The 11,982-nt window shown below is 42.7% G+C and overlaps 1 protein-coding gene across 2 annotated transcripts in view; it reads right to left on the bottom strand.

Annotated features, from left to right (window-relative positions):
- EXD2 (exonuclease 3'-5' domain containing 2) overlaps positions 1-11,982 on the bottom strand; it is a 63,365-nt gene that overhangs the window by 12,139 nt on the left and 39,244 nt on the right. For both annotated transcript variants that reach the window (XM_025442866.3, XM_025442867.3), the window contains 4 exons: positions 10,024-10,355; positions 8,912-9,018; positions 8,537-8,672; positions 2,238-2,594 (listed from right to left, as the gene is read on the bottom strand). In XM_025442866.3, coding sequence (XP_025298651.1) covers positions 2,238-2,594; positions 8,537-8,672; positions 8,912-9,018; positions 10,024-10,355 — 932 coding nt within the window. The remainder of the gene's footprint in view (positions 1-2,237; positions 2,595-8,536; positions 8,673-8,911; positions 9,019-10,023; positions 10,356-11,982) is intronic.

The following is an 11,982-nucleotide window of genomic DNA, read 5'->3' as shown; positions in this document are numbered from 1 at the left end:
TACACTACAATTTAAAAAAATAATAAAAAAATATGGGGCACCTGGCTGGCTCAGTCAGTAGAACATGTGATTCTTGATCGCAGTGTCATGAGTTCAAGCCCCACGTTGGGCCTAGAGATTACTTAAAAAAATAAAATAAATAAATAAATAAATAGATAGATAGATAAATAAATAAATAAATAAATAAAAATCTCAGGGCACCTGGCTTACTTAGTTAGCAGAGCATACAGCTCTTGATTTTGGGGTTGTAAGCTCAAGCCTCATGTTGGCTGTAGAAATTACTTTTTTTTTTAAATAAATTTATTTTTTATTGGTGTTCAATTTGCCAACATATAGAATAACACCCAGTGCTCATCCCGTCAAGTGCCCACCTCAGTGCCCGTCACCTAGTAGAAATTACTTTTAAAAAAAGAATACAACCACATCCATGAAAGTCATGTTTTGGTCCTGTGAAATACTCCTTTGTGCAGCTAGGGCTGTTTAATGTGAAGATGAATCCCTGCCTTCTTCCTAACCAAGCAGAGAGGCCTTAAAAACTGCTCTGATGCCAGCCAAACAATGCTTTCACTTCCTGTGAGTAACAGTTTCTCTTCTCTAGGAAGTCCTTCCCCATTGATCAGTTCTCCTCCTTCCATCCACACCCACACTCAGCCCTCCCTCCCAAGAACCCCTCCTCCATTCTAGCAGGGCTAGTGCCTTCTGGGTATCCACAGCCACTCTCCTGCTTAGCTCACTAACTTGCCTATCTTCCCCCAAACAGTTGTTCTTCTCGGCCCCAGACATCCTAGTCCAGCATCCTTCTGTACCAGTCAGCAAGGTGATTTGTTAGAAAAGTCTGTGGCTGAAAGGGCAAGTTCAGTGGTTTTAGCAAAAACATAGAGAAACTAATTAAAGGAACCAGTCTCATTAATTTCTCATGGGACCTTGGCAAGTCACTTAACTTTAGCCTTGGGGTAGCTAACATAAAACTTAGAAAATAACATCTATTCTACAACCTCATAAAATGGTTATAAAACTCACTAGTAATATTTTTTTAACTTTGAAAGATTTAAAAAATGCAAGATATATTGCTAGCAGTTACCAGTAAAAAATCAAAATCCCATTTCATAGGGTTGTTATAAGAACCAATTAAGGCAATTGATAGAAAGTTGATTAGTTTGGTTAAATAGATAAGAATATCAATAAATATTTGTTTGATAAATGTTTGCTGCTATCTTTAAGATTTTTTTGGTGACAAAACTATATAGGCAACCAGCATCGCTCTCACAGTTTTATGAGCTTATCAGTGCAATTATTTCAGTCCTGTATTGGAAAAGTGACAATGGGAAGTAAAACTGTAGCAGGTGGCCAGAGTCCCTTTCACCTCCGTCATTTCTCAGGACCATAGGTTTCTCATTTAGGAACACTGAATTGAGTCATGAGTTCAACTCTGTACTGATGAGGAAGGAGAAAAAGCAAGAATGAGGGAAAAAGGAGAAAAGTTATTTGAATGGTAAGAGCAATTCTAGCCAGTATTCCTTTTTTTCCCCCTAAGATTTTATTTATTTATGAGAGAGAGAGAAAGAGAACAAGAGAGAGAGATAGAGAGAAAGAGAGAGAGAGAGGCAGAGACACAGGCAGAGGGAGAAGCAGGCTCCATGCAGGGAGCCCGACGTGGGACTCAATCCCGGGCATCTGGGATCATGCCCTAAGCCAAAGGCAGATGCTCAACTGCTGAGCCACCCAGGTGTCCCCTATAGCCAGTATTCCATTCGGTGGGCCAGGACCCTGAGTACAGGTTAGACAGTGAACATGAGTCCACTGGTCTCGGGTCCCACATATCTGGATAAGGTAAGAGACACAAAACCACATACATCATACTCATGGGCAACTTCAGAGATTTGAGGGTATTTTTTGAGTATTATTTTTATTTCCCGTGTTGACTTTAGGATTTACTTCTGTATAAAATCTGTAAGGCATGACTACACTGCATTTGAACTCACCTGCTAACCATGAAAATGACTAGGCATATATGACCCTAAAGGGTCTAGGATAGAAGGCAAGTCTCCTATGGAAAGGCAATTCCCAAACAGATTCTTCTATCCCAGCCCCACGGTACTGTAAGCCTTTAGACGCTCCATGGGATAACAGGAGGCTAGGCACCACACCTGCCCGGCAAGCACTGTCACTAAGTAGTCAGGGTTAACATCACCAGGTTATTCCTCAATCCCTTCTCAGACCAGAACTGAACACTGTACCTTGTCTCCAGGCTGGCAGCCTCTTGAAGCATCTCATCTGTGACTGTATCTGTGTTGTAAAATTCTCTGAGTGCTTGCAGCAGCTCCTCCTTCCGATGAGCAGGCAGGCTCTCTGCGTTGAGCAGGGCCCTGGCCCCAGACCGTACCTGCCGGCGCTCAGGATCTTCCAGCAGGCGCAGACCCTCCTCAGAGCCGATGGGGGCCTGGAACTCCCTGGCCAGCTGCTGCTTCAGGTGGTTGTCATAGTAGTTAGAGATGGCATGGCAGGAGGTACAGAGCAGCAGCACATCATGGGAGTTGTGGTCCTTCATCTCAATGGGGAAGTGCTTCCGGTACTCATGTGGAATCACATTCTTCCTGCCAAGCCCAACCAGAAGGCAGTGCTCATTAGCATGTGACACAGAACACAGGTGGAACTAGCAGGCAGGCTACTGGGATTCTCGTCTCGGCCTAGACAGGATTGAGAAGTCTTGGACACCACAATCCAACAGAGATTACATAAAGGCAATACTGCCTCTTCCACTCTCAGCTTACCTACCTAGCTGTGCCTTAGTTTCCTCTCTCCTAGGAGCAAGTTCATACGACCTGCTAGCAAGAGTCAGTGGAAGGCCAAGGGCAGGGAGAGGCTGTCAACCTTTGCAAACACTATACTCCCAGAAGGAAAAGTATCAGAGAAATGAAAAAAATTCTAAGAACTTTTAACGTCTGGAAAATAACTCTCTCAAAGCATGTAGCAGGTAACCTCTACTCCTGAAATTTTGGAAGCCTGGTGAGTTAAAAAAAGCCGATTTCCTCAATCTGAGGAACTCCTTACTCAGACTATTTCTGTGGCTCACCAAGACCCATCGTTATTTTGTTTTGTTTTGTTTTAAAGATTTATTTACTCATGAGAGACACAGAAAGAGAGGCAGAGACACAGGCAGAGGGAGAAGCAGGCTCCTCACAGAGAGCCTGATGCAGAACTCGATCCCGCATCCTGGGATCACACCCTGAGCCAAAGGCAGATGCTCAACCGCTGAGCCACCCAGGCATCCCATCATCAAGACCCATCATTATTTTCTAAGGAGAACAGAGCTCTCAGGGAAAATCTCTTGGCAGCAACAATTATTTGTCTCACTTTGTAAGAGGAGAGTAGGAAAGTGAGTTACTCCACTGAAGCCGGGGAGTACAGTGCCTTCAGGTCATCCAAATACAGGCATACCTCATTTTACTGTATTTTGTAGATATTGCATTTTTTACAAATTGAAAGTTTGTGGCAACCCTGCATCAAGCAAGGCTAGTGGCCCCATTTTTTTTTCCAACAGCATTTGTTCACTTTGCATCTTGGTGTCACATTTTGGTACTTCTCACAACATTCCAAACTTTTATTATTATAATATTTGTTATGCTGATTTGTGATCACTATCATAGGTGTCACTATAGTAATTGTTTTGGGAGGCCATAAACCATATCCACTAAGAAAGTGAACTCAGTAGAGAAATGTGTGTTTTCTGACTGCCTTATCATTCCCCTCTCCTGGGGCCTGCCTCCCTATTCCTTGAGATGCAACGATATTGACATCAGGCCAATTAATAACCATATAGTGACCGCTATTTGTTCAAGTGAAAGGAAGAGTGGCATGTCTCCCCCTTTAAATCAAAAGCTAAAAATGATTACTCTTAGTGAGGAAGACATGTGGAATGCCAAGACAGGCCAAAAGCTAGGGCTTCTGCTCCAGTTAGCCAAGTTGTAAATGCACAGAAGTTCTTGAAAGAAATTAAAAGTGCTGCTCTAGTGAACACATGAATGCTATGTAAATAAAACAGCCTCACTGCTGATCTGGAAAAAGGTTAGTGGTATGGACAGAAGATCAAAACAGCCATAGGGTTATAAGCCAAAGCCTAATCCAGAGCAAGGTCCTAACTCTCTTCAATTCTGTAAGGCTGAGACAGGTGAGGAAGGTGCAGAAGAAAAGTCTGAAGCTAGCAAGGGGTTGGTTCATGAGGTTTAAGGAAAGAAGCTGTCGGGCGGCCCTGGTGGCACAGCGGTTTAGCGCCGCCTGCAGCCTGGGGTGTGATCCTGGAGACCCGGGATCAAGTCCCACGTTGGGCTCCCTGTGTGGAGCCTGCTTCTCCCTCTCTCTGTGTCTCTGCCTCTCTCCCTCTGTGTCTATGAATAAATAAATAAAATCTTAAAAAAAAAAAAAGGAAAGAAGCTGTCTACATAACATAACATCAAAGTGCAAGATGAAGCCCCAAGTGCTGAAGTAGAAGTTGCAGTGAGTTATACTGAAGATCTAGCTAAGATCATTAATGAAGGTGGCTACACTTAACAGATTTTCACTGTGAATGAAACAGCCTTCTATCCGAAAAAGATGCCATCTAGGATTTTCATAGCTAAAGAGGACAAGTCAATGCTTGGCTTCAAACTTTAAAATCCAAGCTGACTCTCTTCGTTTGGGACTAACGCAGTTGCTGACTTTAAGCTGAAGCCAAAGCTCATGGACCATTCCAAAAATCCCACAGCCCTTCAGAATTATGCTACATCTACTCTGCCTGGGCTCTATAAATGAAAATGACAAAGCCTGGATGACAGCATATCTGTTTACAACAGGATTTACTAAATATTGTAAGCCCACTGTTGAAACTACTGCTCAGGAAAAAAATGAATCCTTTTAAAATATTACTGCTCAGGGCACCTGGGAGGCTTGGTTGGTTAACTGTCTGCCTTCAGCTCAGGTCATGAACTCAGGGTCCTGGGATTGAGCCCCACATCGGGCTCCTTGCTCAGTGGGGAGTCTGCTTCCCCCTCTTCCTATGCCTGTCCCCTCACTTCATGCTCTGTGCTCTAATATATAAATAAAATCTTTTAAAAATAAAATAAAGGGGCACCTGGGTGGCTCAGTGGTTGAGTATCTGCCTTCAGCTCAGGTTGTGATCCCGGGGTTCTGGGATCGAGTCCTGCATCGGGCTCCCTGCAGGGAGCCTGCTTCTCCCTCTGCCTATGTCTCTGCCTCTCTCTGTGTCTCTCATGAATAAATAAATAAAATCTTTAAATAAACAAACAAACAAAAAAATATTAGCTGAGTGAAGTAAGTCAGTCAGAGAAGGACAAACATTATATGTTCTCATTCATTTGGGGAATATAAATAATAGTGAAAGGGAAAATAAGGGAAGGGAGAAGAAATGTGTGGGAAATATCAGAAAGGGAGACAGAACGTAAAGACTGCTAACTCTGGGAAACGAACTAGGGGTGGTAGAAGGGGAGGAGGGCGGGGGGTGGGAGTGAATGGGTGACGGGCACTGGGTGTTATTCTGTATGTTAGTAAATTGAACACCAATAAAAAAATAAATTAAAAAAAAAATATTACTGCTCATTTATAGTGTATCTGGTCACCCAAGGCCTCTGACCGAGATGTACAAAGAGATTTTGTTGCTTTCAGGGCGGCTAACACGACATCCATTCTGCACCCCGTGGGTCAAGGAGTAATTTTGAATTTTAAGTCTTATTATTCAAGCTATATTTCATAAGGCTCTAGCTACCATAGACAGAGATTCCTCTAACAGATCTGGGCAAAGTTAATTGAAAACCTTCTGGAGGGCAGCCCGGGTGGCTCAGTGGTTTAGCACTGCCTTCAGTCCAGGGTGTGATCCTGGAGACCCGGGATTGAGTCCCACATCAGCTCTCTGCATGGAGACTGCTTCTTCCTCTGCCTGTGTCTGTGCCTCTCTCTGTGTGTCTCATCAATAAATAAATAAATCTTAAAAAAAAAAAAAGAAATCCTTCTAGAAAGGATTCACCATTCTACATGCCATTAAGAACATTCATGATTCATGGGAAGAGGTCAAAATACCAACATTAATTAACAAGAGTCTGGAAAAAGGTGATTCCACCCCTCATGGATGACTTTGAGGGGTTTGAGACTTCAGTGGAGGATGTAACTGCAGATGTGGTGGAAACGGCAAGAGAACTGGAATTAGAAGTGGAGCATGAAGATGGGACTGAGTTACTGCAATTGTCTGATCTCATGATAAAACTTAGAAGGATGAGGAGTTGCTTCTTGTGAATGAGCAAAGAGGTTTCTTGAGATGGGATCTACTCCTGGGTGAGGATGCTGGGAAGATTGCTGAAATGACAACAAAGGATTTAAAATATTACATAAAAAACTTGGTTGACGAGGCAGTGGTAAAATCTGAGAGGACTAATTCCATTTTGGAAGAATTTCTGCTGTGGGTAAAATGCTATCAATCAGCATCATGTGCTATAGAGAAATTCTTCATGAAGGAAGAGTTAATTGATGCAGCAAACTTCGTTGTTTGTCCTATTTTAAGAAACTGCCACAGCCACCACCCTGATCAGTCAGCAGCCATCAACATCATGGAAATACCCTCCCCAGCAAAAGATTATGACTCACTGAAAGCTCGGATGATGGTTAGCATTTTTTAGCAATAGAGTATTTTTATTTATTTATTCATTTATTTTTAATTTTTTTTTTTTAAATTCATTTATGATAGTCACAGAGAGAGAGAGAGGCAGAGACACAGGCAGAGGGAGAAGCAGGCTCCATGCACCGGGAGCCCGACGTGGGATTCGATCCCGGGTCTCCAGGATCGCGCCCTGGGCCAAAGGCAGGCGCCAAACCGCTGCGCCACCCAGGGATCCCTATTCATTTATTTTTAAAGTAATCTCTACACCCAGCATGGAGCTCGAACTCAGGACCCCAAGATCAAGAGTCACATGTTCTGGGATCCCTGGGTGGCGCAGCGGTTTGGCGCCTGCCTTTGGCCCGGGGTGCAATCCTGGAGATCCGGGATCGAGTCCCACGTCGGGCTCCCAGTACATGGAGCCTGCTTCTCCCTCTGCCTGTGTCTCTGCCTCTCTCTCTCTCTCTCTCTCTGTGTGACTATCATAAATAAATTAAAAAAAAAAGAGAGACACATGTTCTACTGACTGAGCCAGCCAAGTGCCCTAGCAATAAAGGTTTGTTTTTGTTTTTGCTTTTTGTTTTTTAGAGAGAGTGAGCAGGGGGTAAGGGGCAGAGGGAGAGGGAGAGAGAAGCTCAAGCTGGATCTCACAACCCTGAGATCATGACCTGAGCCAAAATCAAGAGTCAGTCACTTAACTGAGCCACCCAGGTACCCCAGTAATATTTTTAAATTAAAGACATTGTTTTTTAGATATAACATTATAGCACAACAGTGTACAGTATAGCATAAGCATTATTATATTCACTGGGAAACACAAATAATTCATTTGAATCACTTTTTATAAAAGATTTTATTTATGTATTTATGTATTTATTTATTTACAAAGAAAGAGATAGAGTGTGTGTGGGGATGAGTAGAGGGAGAAGGAGAAAGAGAATCGTAAGAAGGCTCCATGCTGGGATCCCTGGGTGGCGCAGCGGTTTAGCGCCTGCCTTTGGCCCAGGGCGCGATCCTGGAGACCCAGGATCGAATCCCACGTCGGGCTCCCGGTGCATGGAGCCTGCTTCTCCCTCTGCCTGTGTCTCTGCCTCTCTCTCTCTCTCTCTCTCTCTCTCTGTGTGACTATCATAAATAAATAAAAATTTAAAAAAAAAGAAGGCTCCATGCTAAAAAAAAAAAAAAAAAAAGAAAGAAGGCTCCATGCCTAGCATGATGCCCAATCCAGCTTAATCTCACAATGCCTAGATCATGTCCTAAGCTGAAATCAAGAGTTGGCCACTGAACAAACTGAGCCACCCAGGCATCCCTAAAGATTTTATACTTAAGCAATCTCTACATCTAACAAGGGCTTCGAGCTTACAACTCCAAGATCAAGAGTCCCATGCTCCACCAAGTCAGCCAGGTGCCCCGACACACTCACTTTATTGCGGTATTTGCTTTATTATGGTAGTCTGGAATCAGACCTGCAGTCTCTCTGAGGTATGCCTAGGTATGCATGTACTCCACGAACAGTATCAAGGCTCAGAAAGCTGTGAGCCACTCCAGGGAGGATTATAAGGATGCACAGAGAAAGGTAGCTTCTGAAGGGAATAGGTCACTTCTGAATGAATAGTCATTCATGAGCAAAGGGGAACCGCTCTCCTTATAGCAAACTGTTACTGAGAAGGGTGTTGCCTTCTTGAAACCAAGAATGGGGCTCAGGATAGGTGGGGGGCACTATAGCAGGACCACACAGAGGGCAAAAGTTCTCAGGAAAACTGGGATGACCCGTGGGGACAAGTGTCTCAGCCGAAGTGGGCAGATTCAACCAAGGCCCCTGAGGGCTCCACATGTAGCTACTAAGGCAGTTTCCATCAGAGGCAGAGAATCTGTGTGGCCCAACTCCACACTCACCGAATGTATGAGTCCTTCTTGCCACAGACTACACACAGGTTCTCCTTAACCATCAAGTAATAGTCTCCTGGAGATTCGGGTCTTCCTGCAGGTTCAAACTGTAGCTTGACCACAAAAGGCTCCTCACTCACCAGCTCTTAGAGAAAAGATTAAAGATCAGTGTTTACCCACCGCTCCCTCAGGAAAGAAGCCCTACCTGAAATGTTCCCTGGGTGTCCTGGCAGAGACCCAGATTTCTGGATTTTGAATAGCCATGTCCCACTAGTCTCAGGGTCTCTCTGCCTTCTTCTATCCCTCTCTACCCCTTGGCTCTCTCCCCTGCCTGTGCCCACATGCAGCTAAATGTAGATGGAACAGGACAGGGGAGTCTCACACCTCCAATGCCTTTGTCCAGGTACCACTGAGCTTTCCTTCGGTCACAAGTGCAGAGGGGCTGTCCATCAGGAGCATGGAGGAAGCAGTTGTCATAGAGGGGTGATTTTCTGCAGGAAAAGGAGAGATTAATCTAAAACTAGAAGCTAACTATGGGTCAAGGTATCAGTTGCTTTCCCACGTTGTCTGAGTGACTCCAGCTATTCTCAACCCTCGGCTCAAACATTACATTGATGGAAAAAAAAAATAAAGCAAAAAAAGATGTTTGTTCCTCCATCTGTATGAGGCTAGGAACTAAAAATGAATTCATTTAGGTAGTTTATATATATGTAACAAGGAGTGAGTTGGGTAGTATATACACAGCTCTGTTGTGAAAGTGAATAGGAGCACAGCACCAAGAAAACTGCTCTAGAGTAATCATTGGGTTAAACAAAGTAAATTAAAATTAGAGAACTTCAAGCTAAAGTAATGAGGGCCACATGGGTTTATTTCTGGCTCATACGCAATACTTGCTTCAATTTAATCATCTAATTCCTAAAGGCACCCTGCTACAGGGACCAAACTTCCACTCCAAACTACTTATTAGTCATCTTTCTGCAACACAGGCATAAGTTGTGTGGAAAAACTCTCACTGGTTAGAGAATGATACTGGCTTAGAGCTGGATGTCTTTCTAAATAATCAAATACCAAATGAACAGGAAATCAGATGATGCATTTCTCCTGAAATGTATGAGGCAATTCATGTTATTAATTTTAACAGCTATCCTGAGCAAACAAGGGGTAATAATTGTACCCTCATTTATAACTGGAGAAGTTAGGGCCTGGGTCATATCAGGATCAGTGACAAAACTAGGTTAAGCTCTCCTTATTTCCACTCAATTCTAAAGATTAAAAAGTAAAAGAAGGAGGAAAGGAGGAAAATACACAAATAGATCAAAGGATAGCACTAAATGTTCTTGAAGGAAAGGAAAAATAAAATTAACCCCTGGAAAAAAATATTAACTTCTGGAGCACCTCTGCTACCCTATCACACAACTTTCTCCCCAGATTCAAGATGAGCACCCTTTTGCTGGAGGCTGGGCCCTGAGTCTCTCTCTGCCAGAGAACTCAGTTACCTGGCTGAATAGCCCACCCCCAGGGGCTTTCTTTTATGCCTTCTGGGGTCTCTCCCTTGGTGGTTGCCTAGCATCGTTCCATCCATCTTAGACTTCTTATTTCTTGGTTTCTGCTGAGCTTCTGCAGCTTCCCCATTAAACTCTTCCCTCAGTCGGCTGATTCCTTTGCTTCGGAATGGGATGTCTACCATATCTTGGCATTTCTCCAAGACTTTTCTCCAGCCAATATGGTCATTGTATCCATCTAGAGTTGAATTCCTAGAGAAAGGGTATCCAAGAAGATGGAGAAAGAGAGCCACTGAAATCTGGGCATCCCTGGCAGCATAAATCACCTGAAGAGAAAAGTCAGAGATCAGTGGAATCTGGAAGGCAAACCAGAGAGCAATTTCCAAGTCAATCACAAAGATGCAGACAACCATTAGGATCCTAATTCAAGATGTGCAGTACCCTAAGCACCATGTCCTTCTCAAAAAACCTTTTATGATGAGATAATTCACATTATACGAAAGTAAACTGAATATTATAATGAATCTTCATGTTTCTTCTCTATTTTAAAAAAAATTTTATTTTTATTTATTTATTCATGAGAGACACACACACACACACACAGAGACACAGGCAGAGGGAGAAGAAGGCTCCATGCAGGGAGCCTGATGTGGGACAAGATCCTGGGTCTCCAGGATCACGCCCTGGGCTGAAAGTGGCGCTAAACCACTGAGCCACCCGGGCTGCCCCATTTCTTTTCTATTTTTAATGAAAATAGCTAAAATAATGACTTATTCTGAATGCTCAAAAATCCTAAACTTTAGAAATAAGTGAATTTGGGACGCCTGGGTGGCTCAGCAGTTTAGTGCTGCCTTCAGCCCAGGGCCTGATCCTGGAGATCTGGGATCAAGTCCCACATCGGGCTCCCGGCATGGAGCCTGCTTCTCCCTCTGCCTGTGTCTCTGCCTCTCCCTCTCCATGTCTCTCATGAATAAATAAATAATATCTTTAAAAAAAATCAGTATATTTTTTTCTATCTGTTACCAAACCTGATGGACAGATTTTTCTCAAATTTGGGTGAGTCACAAGTCTGACAACTAGTACATGAACTTCAACTAGGTCATCATTTAGAACACCTGAAAGCAAGATTTATTGAGAAGACTGCATGACTGTCAATCAGAAACAACCTGCCATACCTATTAATAAGATATGGAAAACAAATAGGTTTCAAAAAACAAAACAAAACAAAACAAATAGGTTTCAAGCATGGGCCTCAAATCAAAAGTCACAAGAGCTCATCTCTGGAATTTATTTATTTAATAATGATAAATCATTCTCCCAAGCAACTGGTGACAGGAAAGCTGGTCATAAATAAAAGTAGCCAAAACTATCATTAATAGCTTTTCCCAATAAAGGGAGTAAAGACTTTAAAATTCTCTTAATTCACGTTTAATAACCCAGCCTGGTAAATAAACTATTAGGAAGGATTTTTTATGCTTTTAGAATAAAACAGGTTTGGATAAAATTTTCCATCTAGACTCAACAATCTACACATCTATCAGCAGGTTGTCTCCCACAGGAAGAATGTGCTTGAATATGAAGAGTTTAAAGTATTTTTTAACAAACTATTTACAAATGATAAGGAAACCAAGGCACTTTCAACAAATGGTGTTGAGACAACTGGATGACCACATGTAAAGAATAAAGTTGGATCCCTACCTTGCATCATATACAAAAATTAACTCAAAATGGATCATAAACCTAAATTTAAGAGCTAAAACCTAAGACCTGTAGAAGAAAACAGGAGTAAATGTTCATTACCTTGGGGTAGGCAATGATTTCTTGAATACAACACCAAAATGATAAGTGACAAGACAAAAAAAAAACAGATAATTGGATCTCTTCAATATAAAACCTTTTTGGTTTCAAATGATGGCCTCCTCAAGTAAGTGAAAAGACCACCCCAAGAATGGG

The sequence above is a fragment of the Canis lupus genome, chromosome 8 (genome assembly GCF_003254725.2).
Source record: "Canis lupus dingo isolate Sandy chromosome 8, ASM325472v2, whole genome shotgun sequence".
Taxonomy (NCBI): Eukaryota; Metazoa; Chordata; class Mammalia; order Carnivora; family Canidae; genus Canis; species Canis lupus.
The sequence above is the reverse complement of the archived record's forward strand: the minus strand, read 5'-3'. Positions and strand labels throughout refer to the sequence as shown.